Here is a 13,652-nt window from a genome sequence, read left to right as displayed (position 1 = left end):
CGGGCCCTGTGCAAGGTGCAGAACCTGTGAATATTTCATGCCTGGAGCTGGCAGCTGCCTCTCTTGCTCACACATGTGCCTGATCTTCCCTCTCACAGGCTCCTTGTTTATTTGTTTAATGAATTATTTATCCATGGCCCCGCTTCCCTCCTGACCTCCCCCTTCCCCAGGCCCTAGCCTCCGTGATTTATTGAACACAGCTCAGCTCTGTGGTTGCCACCTACTGTCCCAGAAGCTGCCTTGGGCCACACAGCCTGAGAGCTCCCTCTGTCCCACACCCGCTCAGCTCCCTGCTTCCTTGGCCCCTGAGGGATGGAGGAGAGTGAGGCACCATGTCAGAGTCCTCCCAGGAGCTGAGCTCAGTGTCCTGGGAGAGATCGTGGCAGCCAGCAGTGTGCTAGCAAGCCCAAGTGTCAGAGCCTGCAGGTAAGGAGGAGGAGGCCTGAAGCCCTGAAGACAGGACCAGCCCCATGGAGGGAGCTCCAACCTCCACAGAGGCCCTCATCCAACAGAGAAGTAGTTCAGGGCCCAGGCCTTAGACACCAGTTTTTCACACTATAGGTTGTGATCTATAGTGGGGATGGTAAAGTCAAGAAGTCAATTTTATGGGCTTCAACCAGCTTTTTATTTTATTGTTTTTAATTTTAAAACTAGAACAGAGGAAAATATCATTGTGCATCCTCTGTAGTAAGGGTAAGTATTGTTTCATGAAACTTATTTCAGTTAAATGTGTGTGTGTGTATGAGTGTGTGTGTATGAGAGAGTATGTGTGTGTGTGTGTGTGTGTTATTGAACTGCAGTGCAAAATATAATCCTACTGTGGTGGATCACAGTCAGGAACAATATGAGTTACAGTTACACGCAAACGTCTAGACCCCATCAATAAGGCTTGGGTCCTTCCATGACTCACATGCCACAGAGAGAAGCCCAGGCCTTTAGATTAGGCCCTGGGCATGTGGACAGTGGCTCAGATCTTATACACAGGGACTCAGTCCCTAGAGAAGCCCAGACCTTATAAATAGAGGCCTATAGACAGACATAGGCATTATAGCTAGAAGCACATATCCTGTAGACAGAATTGCCATATATGGTCATATAGTTTGTGCATGGCACAAAGGAGCCACCCAAGGGGAAGGGGACATCAGCCCAAGCTCCCTCACTGAGACAGGGAGCCACTAGAGCCACCTCTCACTGAAGGAGGCAGCACCTTTGTTTTTGTACAAAGGCACCACTTGCCAAGAGATGCACCCTAGGGACTGAGCCTGCAAAGAAGGGTCCTTTTTCTAATTCACACAAAGGCCCAAATCAGCTAGCAGCCCTATGGATTGAGGCCCAGGTAGACAAAGCACTAGATCCCACAGACACAGGCCTAGCTAGGCCCTATAGAGAGTATCTCAACTTCAAAACCAGAGGCTTCGACTCCGTAGAGAGAGCTGCTTAAATCCTGTAGAGAGGGCTCCAGATTCTAAGAGAAGGACTCAGTTATTATTGGAGGGTGGGTGTGGGGGTGCCAGATTCTAAAGAGTACCCCGGACCTATAGAAAAAGGCCCAAATTCTTAAGCAGAACCTAGATTCGATAAACAGGGATATATCTTTTCTAAAATGGAATTTAAAGTCCTAGACCAAACCAGCAAGTTCCTGTTCACTATCAATATGGGCAGCGTCTCTGCCAACTGTGGGCCCCTACAAAGAGAAGCTGACCTTGTGGAGCAGGGAATATGGTTTGAGTGGAGGGGGCTGGGATTTGTGGCACCTGGAGTAAGCAGGTTAGCATCATTTGGGTGAAACAAATCTCTCTGGGGATGAGGAGCCTGCGGGGAGGGAGAGCTGTTTGCAAAGTCCCCCACTCCCATCCCAAGGGGCCTAATTTATTTGCTGGCTCCTGAGAAGGAAGAATAGATCTCCTGGGGTGGAGAGGAGCCCAGAGAAGACAGAGCCTACTCTCACCTAGCAGCAGTCAGACACTGAGCCTATTCTGGATAGCACCGCTCCTGCCCCCAGCCTAGCACCTGAGGCTGACTTGTGGTCAAGACCCTGTCCTGCCACAGATAAGCAGATAGGGAGGTGCCTGCATGTTCCCTCTCCTGAAGCACAGAAGCAAAGTAGCGGCATGCCTGTCTCCCTGGACACAAGTGGTTGGCTTGCGTTCTGAGAACCCAGTCAGGCCTGGTTCCGCCTGGTCTGGGCCTCTCCAAAAGAGAAGAGACAAGGGACAGATAGCCCTAGGTCTGGTTTCTGAACGCTTTTCCTGAACTTCTACTTCCTAGAAAGAGAGAAGAGGAGAGCAAGGAACTGTGTGTGTCAGGATGCATGTGGGTTTGTGTGTGTGTTGTGTGTGGATGGATATAGGTGTGTGCTTGGGTGTCTCTGTGCCTGATCTCTAGCAGTCTGATAGTGCCCTTTCCTGTGTGTGTCTGGAAGGTGTACCTGTGTGTCCGTACGTCTGTGTCAGGCGCCTGTGTCTCTATGTTCTCTGCCTTTGGGTGACTGTGCCTTTTTTCCTGAATGTGTGTGTGTGATGTGTGTGCTTGGGTGTCACTGTGAGGACAATGACTGTGGTGAGAGCTGGAACACAAGGTGCTCTGCCCTCTGACTCAGGATCAGCGTCTCTGAGAGTAGGAGTGGGAATGCCTGGGGACACCCCTGGCTGCCCCAGGAGGGGCCCTGCCTAAGTGCCAGTGAGGAATCCTTTGTAGGTGTCCAGGGAACCCTTCTTTACCCCCAGCTGACTCTCTCCTTGACCCCCTCCTGCGCCTTGGGTTCTGGACCACTGAAGGCTCTTACAGCACCCAGTATTGACACTCTGGGGGGTTCAGCTCTTTTACTCTGCATCCAAGAAAAACAAGCCTCATGCTCAGCTGGGGGCTTCAGGTCACCAGCTGTCAGAGCCTTGGTGCCAGCTGAGGACTTCTCCACCACCCTTCTGTGCCCACCTGAGTCCTCACGCACACGGGAAAAGGGGGCATGGACGCAGCAGAGGGCCACAGTGTTCAGAAGGGAAGGGGTCCAGCCCTACTTACTAAGAGGTCCTGGATCCCCAGCTTCTTCTCAAGTCTGCTCCTTCCCCTCATTCCCAGAGATGAATGGGCTTCCCTGAGATCAAGATCCTTATCTTGGGTTCCCAAATCCTTCTGGGAAATTCAGCCTGGGGAGCAAAAGGTCCAGGACCAGTTGTAGCAAACTGAACCCAAGAGGGAGAGGCGAGGCACGCGCTGGTCTTTCCCGAGGGGGCAGCACGGTCCCCACCTCCCACGCGTCGCGCGCTCCCGGCCGGAGCGGGACGGGGCCTGTCGGGGGCGCGCCAGGGGCGGGGCTTCGGGGGCGCGCCCAGGAGGGCGGAGGGAAGGGCTGGGGGCGTGGCCTAAGGCTGGGGGCCGGCGGCGGCGGCAGCAGGGAGCTGGGAAGCGGAGAAGCCGGGAGCGCGGGGCTCAGTCGGGGGGCGGCGGCGGCGGCGGCTCCGGGGATGGCGGCGGCTCCGCTGCTGCTGCTGCTGCTGCTCGTGCCCGTGCCGCTGCTGCCGCTGCTGGCCCAAGGGCCCGGAGGGGCGCTGGGAAACAGGCATGCGGTGTACTGGAACAGCTCCAACCAGCAGTGAGTCGGGGACCCTGGGAGTCCGCGTGTCCCGTGTCAGTGAGAGGGGAAGCCGGTGGGCCCGAGAAGTCCTGGGGGATCCCGGGGTGGGAGTCCTGGGAGACCAGAGCTGGGGGCTGGGAGGGGACGGAGAGGGGGACGCACTCTGTGGGCGTCTAGGAAACTCGGGGGTGTCTGAAGAGGCTGTTGGGGGCTGTAGTAAGGAGCGCTCGGGCCGTGCGGAGGAGGCTGCTGGAGGGGCCTCCCAACCCATCTTGGCTTCTCTCCGCACCCGCCGCTGGAATAGCATGCCCCTGTCCCGTAGTCCCACCAGCTGGGCTGGGGTTTGGGGGTAGCGGTGTGCTGGGGATAGGCCGCTGCATTTTGGGGCCCAGGGATGACCTGTTTTTGGCCATGAGGGCTTCCAGGGGTTCTGTCTAGGACTCCTGCTTTTAAAAGTGGGGTCCGGAGCTGAGGCAGGGAGTCCGACCGAGCCCCTCCCTAGAAGGAAGGCGAATGGGTTGTCTTGGTTGTGTGGATAAGCCCGGCTGGGGTGAGGTGGGGCTGGGTCGCCGAGTTGGGGGGCCCTAGGAATGCTGCTTGGTTAGGATGGGAACGTGGGGTACCGGCGAGAGGGAAGGAGGCAGAGAGATGTCGGTGTGTCACACACGCACACACACGCCCGGGCTGGGGACGGCGAATGGCTCCAAGTGTGAGCGGGCGTGAGCGGCTGTCAGTGTGCGTGTGTGTCTGAGTGTGTGATTTGTGTGTCTGCGTCGGCGATCGTCTGGGGGTGGGAGCGGGCGGCGGGTCGGGGAAGGGGCTGCGGTCGCTGTCCGCGTGGCCGGCTGCGTCTGGGCTGGGGTGGCTGTTGGCGCCGCCGCGGTCTAGGCGGGTGTCAGGGCGGCCGTGTGGTTTCCCGGGGTGTGTGGCGCGGTGGCCGGGTGCTGGCTGCGGGGCCGGGTCCTCATTCTGCTCAGTCCTTGCTGCCCTTGTCTTCTCCTCCCCGCCAAGCCGCCGTGTGTATCACCCTGGCCACCTTAGTGTGTGTCTGTGTGTTGGTAGGGGGAGATCCCTGGGGACGCGGGGGTCACTGTCACACCTGCCCGGGCGGTGGCGGCAGCACTGCCTCTGGCTCCCCACCCCAGGGACCGACTGACCAGGGAGCAAATGGCCAGACCCCAGGGGAGGGGACCGGGAGGGCCGGGCGGCCGCGACCCCCAACCTCTCGGAGGAGGGGCTGCCGCTCGCCGCTCCGCTCTTTGTTGTTTGGGGCTCCGCGCCGCCCCCTCTCTCCCTCCTCGCGCCCGGAGTGTCAGACTGGGGGTGGGGATGAGCCAACGACGCCCCCCTCTCGCTTCCCATGGAAACCTTGGGGGTGGGGACGTGGCCCCTCCCCCCCGGAGCGGGACTCCAAGAACTCCGGGGGGCGCTGGGGGCTGACTTTCCAGCTCTATCTAGCTCAGCCCCCTCCCCCAGACTCACACGTCCGCCCCCCACCCCGCTAGAGTCTGGCGGGGAACGGAGAGCTCGCAGGTGAGGGGCCCCGGCTTCCCCGCCACCCTTGGAGCACCTCAGCGTTCTTAGCGGAAGCCAGAGCCGGGGAGGATGCAGGAATAGGTTTGGTGGGGGGAGGTGTTGATCAGGTTCCCCTCCCCCGCATACACCTGGGCGCAGGTGAAAGCTCAGGGAGCGGGTGGGGGAGCCCGGGTTCCGGGAGCCTCCTTTCTGTCCTGTCTACTCCGTGCGGGCCTGGGCCGGCAGAGGTAGGAGAGGGCGCACACTGGGCCAGGAGGCTGCCGCCGCCCCCGCCTCGCTTCCCGGGCCTTTGTTGCCGCTGCGCCCGGGCTCCCCGGCTCCCTCACTGCGGCAGCCGCGGCCCCATAAATCGTGAGAGCGACGTGCTCCGGAGCCGAGAGTGGAGAGGGCCGGGGAGCTGGGGGCGGGGCCGACCGAGCCACAGGCTCCCGTGCCCCCTCCCCCTAGTCACGTGAGGTGGGCTCCAGGCTCCCACCTCCCGTCACGTGCGAAGGGTCTCTGCCCCTTGGGGTCACGTGGGGAGGGTCTTGCGACCCCGCCTCCTGGGGGTCACGTGGGAGGGTGCTGGTGGGACACGTGCGTCGGCCTCCTTTGACAGACCTGGGGACTGTGCCCTGCACACCGGCCGCGACCTAGCCCTCTGCCCCCCACTCAGTACTTCCATTTAGTCCCGTGGAATAGGAGAGACCTGTTCCCAATCTGGCCCAGAAACTAGGGGTGGGGGGATTGTATTGGAGGGATGCATTAGAGTATGAGGTCGAGGAGTCCCCTAAGCCGGGAATCGAACTTGGTGAGGGGGGTTGGGACGGCCGATGGCCAAATATATGCCCCCTGGCCTGTGTTTCATTTCTTTGCAGAACTGAGCAAGGATGTTGGTATTTGCCCCTGTCTCAAGGAGCTTCGAGAACATCTTTCTATATAGCTGTCTCTCGACCTATCTCTGAAATGCTTCTGTTGCTGATCTCTCTTTCATTCATGCATTCATTCAACAAATATTTATTGAGGCTCTACTACGTCCCTGATGGTCTTTCTCTGTGTTTTCTCCCAGTCTCTGAGTCTCAGCGTTGCACCCTTCCCTGTCCCTGCTTCTCTCCTTTGCGTCTCTGTCTCCGCCGTCTGTGGGCCTCTCTGGCCTGCCTGTCTCTCCTGTTCTCCAAGACTCTCGGTTCTCGTTCTCTTCCCTGCCTCTCTGGGTTTCTGGCTTCTCTCTCGCACGGTGTCTCCCTTACTTTCCCCTCTCAGTGAATCCGGCCTCTGCTAACCTCCCCTTCTCGGTGTGTGTCTCCCCCTCACTCCGTCTCTGTGTCGCGCTTTCGGCCGGTCTCTCGCTCCTCTCCGCCGCTGCAGATCAATAAACCTTCGCCGCCGCCGCCGCCGCTGTCGCAGGGAGGAGGGGCGGAGGTGTCGGGCGCGCTGATTCTCCCCCACCCGACGCGGCCCAGGGAAGCCTTTACACCCGGGCTGGCCAGACTGGGACGGGCGGGGCGCCGAGGCCCAGGGCGCCTGAGGGGCGCAGGGTTGTCAGCGTGCAACCGCCGCCCCCCGAGCCTTCCCGCCACCACCGCCACCACCCTCAAAGCCCGGGCGCGCGGACCCCACGCTGCGCACACGTGGTGCGGCCTCGCCTGCTGGAGCGGGCGGCGCGCAGCCTCGGGGGCGCGCGCTAGAGGGAAGAGGAACCCGGGTCTACGTTCTTCCTCCACCCCTTTAACTCTGCAGCCCGGCGTCTAAGACCGGGGCTGGGGGTGGAGGATGGCGAGGATTTGACAAGTTCAGGGCCCCGTGGGATCCTTTCCCTACTCCCTGGTCTTGTTGGACACCCTGTTTACCTGCCCTAATTGCCCCGGGCTGGGGGAGAAGTTTGCTCCTTACCCGCTCCGCCCGCCTGCCCCCTCCGCGGACACTCCGGGTTAAGTGGAGCCAGGCGCGGGCCGGCAGGGCACTGAAAGCGAGAGAGAGGTGTCGGGATGCGCCTCAGAGGCGGTGAGAGTCGGGAGAGACCGAAATAACGGGGCGAAGGGACACCCCCTCCAAATGGGGTGTGTTGGCATTCGCCTTTCTGCAAGACAGGCGAGAGGCTATAGGGGATGAAGTGGAGCAAGAAGAGAGAACAGTAAGAAGGGGCAGGGCACAACCCGGTCCCCAGATCCCAGCCCACCCCCACCCTTCCGCAGGAGGTGCGGCCCTGGAGGCGGGGTTAGCTGCGGAGCTTCGCAGGGGCCCAGCGGCACCTCTCTCTCCGCACTGCTAGGGAGAGGGAGGGAGGATGACAGATTCAATTAAAGTGCCCAAGCCAAGCAGACATGTTGGGTCTCCAAAGAGTTGTGGCTGGGAATTCCTAGCTCTCACCCCGTTTGTCCCCGTGCCCTCTGTGTACCAACTGGGCCCAGCCACCCCACCGGTAGGTCTTTCTCTCACCTGCCCAGCCTTGGGGGTGGGGGCATTTCAGGGACTGTTCCTGCCACCCAGCGCAGGAGTACATAACAGATGGCTTCTCTTCACCTGTGGTCGCCCTGCAACCTTTTTTATAAGGCTAGTCCTGCCCTGTTGAGGAAATGGAATTACCTGTAGGAATACCTTGGGTGTTGGCTTCCTCTGTGCTGGAATGGGGTGTGTTGTAGGGGGAACTGGGCGGCACAGCAGGGAGGGGCTGCTTCAGAGTGGGACTGGAAACATGGGTGAGGCTCAAAGACAGAGATCCCAGTGTGGCTGTGCAGCTGCTCCAGACCTGGCACCCTCATCACTGGCGGCCCCCTCCCCAAGGCCTGAGGGGAGGAACAGACTATGGGGTTGGTGACGGACAGGCAAGCCTAGAATGGCAGTTTGGAGCCAGGCCTGGTCTAACCCGTTTTCCTGCTCCCAGTGCCCCAGGCCGAGACTCCTGCCCACCTGACTGCCAGGGCAAGGGAGGGGCCTGAGTGACCCATTACTCCCATGGGAACAGAGTGGGGCTGGTGGCATTCCTGATGACCAAAGGAGGCTGTGCCAATTCTTACTGGGGTACCCAAACATCAGCTCTCTGCCTGCCTCACTGCCAGGCTTGGAATGGGTTGCTGGTGGAGGGGACAGCACAGGCAAAGCCAAGGAAGTGGGGTCAGGGGGGAGGGACCCCCAAGGCCCCACCGTGTGCAGAAGCCTCCATGCTCACTTCTTTAATGGATCTAATTACTGTTTGGGGAACTGGGTGGTGCCTGGTGACATAGGGAGCCAGTCTCTCCCCTCAGGGAGCTCCCAGGGACTAGGGACCCCGTGGTTTGACGTTTTGCCAAGGACCCCATGCCTTTCCGTGTCCACCACTCTCCTTGCACTGCCAAGATATGTGCATTCTTACCGTAAAGAAATTAGGGAATAGGCCGGGCGTGGTGGCTCACGCTTGTAATCCCAGCACTTTGGGAGGCCGAGGAGGGCGGATCACGAGGTCAAGAGATCGAGACCACGGTGAAACCCCGTCTCTACTAAAAATACAAAAAATTAGCCGGGCGTGGTGGCGGGCGCCTGTAGTCCCAGCTACTCGGAGAGGCTGAGGCAGGAGAATGGCGTGAACCCAGGAGGCGGAGGTTGCAGTGAGCCGAGATTGTGCCACTGCACTCCAGCCTGGGGGACAGAGCGAGACTCCGTCTCAAAAAAAAAAAAAAAAAAGAAATTAGGGAAAACCCCTGCCCCCTCTCCGAGTTTCTTTCTCCATTCAGAGGTTTCTCCATCCCCACACCGCTCAGTACTGCCATCGAGGGTGTTAAGACCAACACTTTGATGGTGACTAGCAAGGCAGGTGGGGATTACAAGGGACCCAGCATCTGCTTCTCTGTCCCAAACAGGGATCAGGGAAATAAGAGGCGCAGCCATCTTGTCTAGGCCCTGTGCCCACTGCTCTGCCCAGCATCGTTAAGGGGGGCCATTGTGCCAGGTTGAGGAAGGAGGTGCACAATGAAACAGAAGTTTGGGCTGGTTGGCATGATGCCACGTGGAGTCTTGGTACTGAGTCCCTTAGCGCCCTCATGTGTTTTAAGTTCCTGGGAGCCTAACTGTCCTTGGCCTCAGGGTGGGGTCTCTGTCACGGGACTCAAGGTACAGAAGCCAGTGATATTGTAGTATGGGGAGGGCAGGGAGAGACCCCAGATTGGTGGGGTCAACCAATACTGGCATGCGGGCCAGCACACATACAGCCCAGCTTTTCTGTGTGTCTGCTGCCTATGAGTGGGCGGTGGACATATTTGTGTGTGTGCCATAGAACTTATGCATGTATATGCATGAAACCGCCATACATGCGTCTGTAAGGGCAGGTCCTGCTGGACAGGCCCCCGGGGTGGACTGGCAGCCGCAGGGAAGCATGGTGGGAGAAGCGATGGAGGGTGTGTGTCCCTCGGAGGGGATCCCTCCCACGTTCACCCTTGGCTTCCATCCCTCCCATCCCTCCTCCCGGCTGCTGAATTATGCGGGATGGACGGAGGAAATCCGGGCCTGGGTCTGGGAGTCGCTGGGGCCTGTGCCGTTTCTGTGGCAACCACAGCGTACGTTCCCTTCTTCCCTCCGCCCCTCTCCCTCGCCTCCTTTTCTTTGGAGGCAGGCCGGGCTTCCCTGCGCCTTTGCTACCCTCTGGTGGCCAACAGGAGAAGGACAGACCAAGAAGGAGGGCACGGAAGGAGACTTAGTGGAGCGGCGGCACTAGGGCCCCGGGGGCAGAGACAGGGCTGAGCAGCGAGGAAGCTCGGAGGAAAAGTCGGGAGGCTACGCGGACCCTGGGGAGGGGCTGCGGAGCGGTCAGATGGAAAGCGGCTTTGCTCTGGGGTTTCTTCGCTCTGAGCGGCTTCCTCTTCCCCACAGCCTGCGGCGAGAGGGCTACACCGTGCAGGTGAACGTGAACGACTATCTGGATATTTACTGCCCGCACTACAACAGCTCGGGGGTGGGCCCCGGGGCGGGGCCGGGGCCCGGAGGCGGGGCAGAGCAGTACGTGCTGTACATGGTGAGCCGCAACGGCTACCGCACCTGCAACGCCAGCCAGGGCTTCAAGCGCTGGGAGTGCAACCGGCCGCACGCCCCGCACAGCCCCATCAAGTTCTCGGAGAAGTTCCAGCGCTACAGCGCCTTCTCGCTGGGCTACGAGTTCCACGCCGGCCACGAGTACTACTACATCTGTGAGTGACGGCGGCCGGGCGGGCGGGTCTAAACGCGAGAGTCTGAGTGACAGCCGGTGGGTGGAGCCCCGAGGCTCCGGGGCGGGGCCGGCGCGGCGGGCGCCAGGTCTCGCGGCTGAGAGACCAGGGAGGAGGCGTGGGCACGGGGCGCCTCAGGGGTTCAGCTCAGACGAGGTCGTGGGGCCAAGAGAGGAGTTTGGTGACAGTCCCAAGTTTGGGCTGCGGAGAATCGCTGTTTCTGTGTGGGACATTCCGGGGTTGGAACATAAGGGATCCCAGTTTCTTGAGGGGTGGGACCAAAGGGGCGTTTAGGGCCGACGGCAAAGCTACAGTGACCCTTGTCCCAAGGGTAGGGGAGCTCCTGAAGGAGACCGCCCGACGGGGACAGTTTGGAGGGGATGAGAGATAGAGCCGTCGAGGGAGGGCACAGGGCACACATTGGGCCAAAGTGACTCAGGCCCGGTCTCCTTCCCAGCCACGCCCACTCACAACCTGCACTGGAAGTGTCTGAGGATGAAGGTGTTCGTCTGCTGCGCCTCCAGTGAGTAGAATCGGCTCTGAGCCGCGCCCCCATCCTCAGCTCCCTGCTTTGGGGCTCCCCTGGCTTCCTGGGGGTGGGGGCGGAGGGCACAGGTGAGGGGGGCTTGCTCCCCAGCCGTAGCAAGGGGAGGGAATCCTGGCCCTGACTCTCCCCTCCTCTCTCCCCACCCGCACCCCACCCCGCAGCATCGCACTCCGGGGAGAAGCCGGTCCCCACTCTCCCCCAGTTCACCATGGGCCCCAATGTGAAGATCAACGTGCTGGGTGAGTCTGCGCAGCGCCCTCTGGTGGCCACTGCTGGAACCGCAGCCCCCCGCCCCGGTGCCCGCTCACCTCGCATGCCGTCCCCCGGGGCCCTGATACTTCCTACCCCGTGGGTGGTCACGTCCCTGGCTCCACTGCTGCTGCCGCTGCCGCGTGCCCCTGCCCTGGCGCGCAACCCAGCCCTCACCAGTCTGTCTGTTCCTCTGTCCACAGAAGACTTTGAGGGAGAGAACCCTCAGGTGCCCAAGCTTGAGAAGAGCATCAGCGGGACCAGCCCCAAACGGGAACACCTGCCCCTGGCCGTGGGCATCGCCTTCTTCCTCATGACGTTCTTGGCCTCCTAGCTCTGCCCCCTCCCCTGGCGGGGAGAGATGGGGCGGGGCTTGGAAGGAGCAGGGAGCCTTTGACCTCTCCAAGGGAAGCCTAGTGGGCCTAGACCCCTCCTCCCATGGCTAGAAGTGGGGCCTGCACCATACATCTATGTCCGCCCCCTCTACCCCTTCCCCCCAGGTAGGGCACTGTAGTGGACCAAGGACGGGGACAGCCATGGGTCCCGAGTGGCCTTTGGCTCTGGTAATGTTTGGTACCAAACTTGGAGGCCAAAAAGGGCAGTGCTCAGGACTCCCTGGCCCCTGGTACCTTTCCCTGACTCCTGGTGCCCTCACCCTTTGTCCCCCCAGAGAGACATATGCCCCCAGAGAGAGCAGATCGAAGCGTGGGAGGCACCCCCATTGCTCTCCTCCAGGGGCAGAACATGGGGAGGGGACTAGATGGGCAAGGGGCAGCACTGCCTGCTGCCTCCTTCCCCTGTTTACAGCAATAAGCATGTCCTCCTCCCCCACTCGCACTTCCAGGATTGTGGTTTGGATTGAAACCAAGTTTACAAGTAGACACCCCTGGGGGGGGCGGGCAGTGGACAAGGATGGCAAGGGGTGGGCATTGGGGTGCCAGGCAGGCATGTACAGACTCTATATCTCTATATATAATGTACAGACAGAGTCCCTTCCCCCTTTAACCCCCTGACCTTTCTTGACTTCCCCTTCCAGCTTCAGACCCCTTCTCCACCAGGCTAGGCCACCCACACCTGGGGGACCCCCTGGCCCCTCTTTTGTCTTCTGTGAAGACAAGACCTATGCAACGCACAGACACTTTTGGAGACCGTAAAACAACAGCGCCCCCTCCCTTCCAGCCCTGAGCCGGGAACCATCTCCCAGGACCTTGCCCTGCTCACCCTATGTGGTCCCACCCATCCTCCTGGGCCTTTTTCAAGTGCTTTGGCTGTGACTTTCATACTCTGCTCTTAGTCTAAAAAAAATAAACTGGAGATAAAAATAACTGAGTGTGTGTGATTTCAAGGGGCCATCACCCTTCTGTTACACTGGTTAAACCTCACAGGGCACAGGGCCTGAGTAGGGGAGGGAATTCTGGGGCCAAAGAGTCAACAGGGTGTTCAAACCTTGTTCTGGGGCTCATCTTCATTACAAAGGCAGCGCTGCTTGGAAAGAGCAAGAGGGGCCTCCAGGCAGGGCCTGGTTGACTTTGGTCAAATCACTCAACCTCTCTGATTCTCAGGTATCCCACCAGAAAAACTGGTTGTGGTATCTCTCTCTCAGGGTTGGTGTAGGGATTAAATGACGCAGGGAGTTAAAGGCTCCGTCAATTATGGTTTCCACCTTTTCTTCCCCTTCCATTCTGTAACTGAGGTTCTTGACTGGAGTCTATGGATTTCAGGGGATTTGAGAACCTAGACAGAAAAAAAACTGTCTTTATTTTCACTTGCCTATAACTAAAATTTAACATTCTCTTGTGTGCTTGGGCAGCAAGCTATAATAGTATTAATAGTACCTGTGACTTTGTAACCAGAAATCACAGATGTTTTCAGGCTGCATTATAGTTGTTGAAGATATCTCAAAATACCATTTACACTCATCAGTACTTTGAAATGATCATAGTTGTTAGACCTTCCTCATTTTTAATGTGTTAATAAGAAAGCATATATATTACTATATCAAGAACTGTAAATGTTTTGATAACTCTTTCAATATAATTAGCTTCCTTTATAACCCTTTGTAATTTTACTCATTTCAAACATTATGCCCAAGGTGCTGGGAGTTTGCTGGGGCTGGGGCTGCTCATAACTACACCACCCTGCATCGCTCGGGAGGGCAGAGGGGACAGAAGGGCAAAAGACGGGAGAATGGCCACTTCCCAGGGGCCCCAGGGAAGGTCAGGGTTTACAGGCCGGCACAGCATAAGGGAGTGCGGATAGGGGCTGAAATGTACCTGCAACTTCACTTGCTGAGCCAAGTGCCTGGCCCAGGGAGGGGACACCTTATTGCCAAGCTGTGCACCCATGGGACTCCATCCCACCCAGGCTCTCTAATTGGCACTGTGTGGGCAGGCCAGATCCTGTGTGCCCCTGCGGGTCTTGCCAGCTGCTTTGTGAGAGTGAGCCCTTGGTGGTAGGGACTGTGTTTTCTCCTCCTCTCTACCCATAAAACATGGAAAATGGAATCTCAGCTAGACTCTGGAGAGTGGGTGGGTTTCCCAATAGCGGAACAGGGAAGAGTGTGGGGTGGGAGAGCAGGTGGGGAAAGAACTGG

At 59.1% G+C, this 13,652-nt stretch overlaps 1 protein-coding gene across 2 annotated transcripts; it reads left to right on the top strand.

Annotated features, from left to right (window-relative positions):
• Window positions 1-3,359: 3,359 nt before the first annotated feature.
• EFNA3 (ephrin A3) lies at window positions 3,360-12,384 on the top strand. 2 transcript variants are annotated; one of them, XM_032154377.2, is made up of 5 exons: window positions 3,360-3,592; window positions 9,932-10,245; window positions 10,721-10,786; window positions 10,972-11,049; window positions 11,263-12,384. In XM_032154377.2, the coding sequence occupies exons 1-5, from the start codon at window positions 3,465-3,467 to the stop codon at window positions 11,391-11,393; spliced, it is 717 nt and encodes a 238-aa protein (XP_032010268.1). In that variant the 5' UTR covers window positions 3,360-3,464; the 3' UTR covers window positions 11,394-12,384. The 2 variants fall into 2 exon arrangements, with proteins under 2 accessions (XP_032010268.1, XP_032010269.1); XM_032154378.2 differs by lacking the exon at window positions 10,972-11,049 and having other exon boundaries at window positions 3,368-3,592; window positions 11,263-12,369.
• Window positions 12,385-13,652: the final 1,268 nt, after the last annotated feature.

This window comes from Hylobates moloch, unplaced genomic scaffold (genome assembly GCF_009828535.3).
Source record: "Hylobates moloch isolate HMO894 unplaced genomic scaffold, HMol_V3 SCAFFOLD_5, whole genome shotgun sequence".
Taxonomy (NCBI): domain Eukaryota; kingdom Metazoa; phylum Chordata; class Mammalia; order Primates; family Hylobatidae; genus Hylobates; species Hylobates moloch.
Note: the sequence above shows the minus strand (reverse complement) of the source record. Positions and strands in the feature narration are given on the sequence as shown.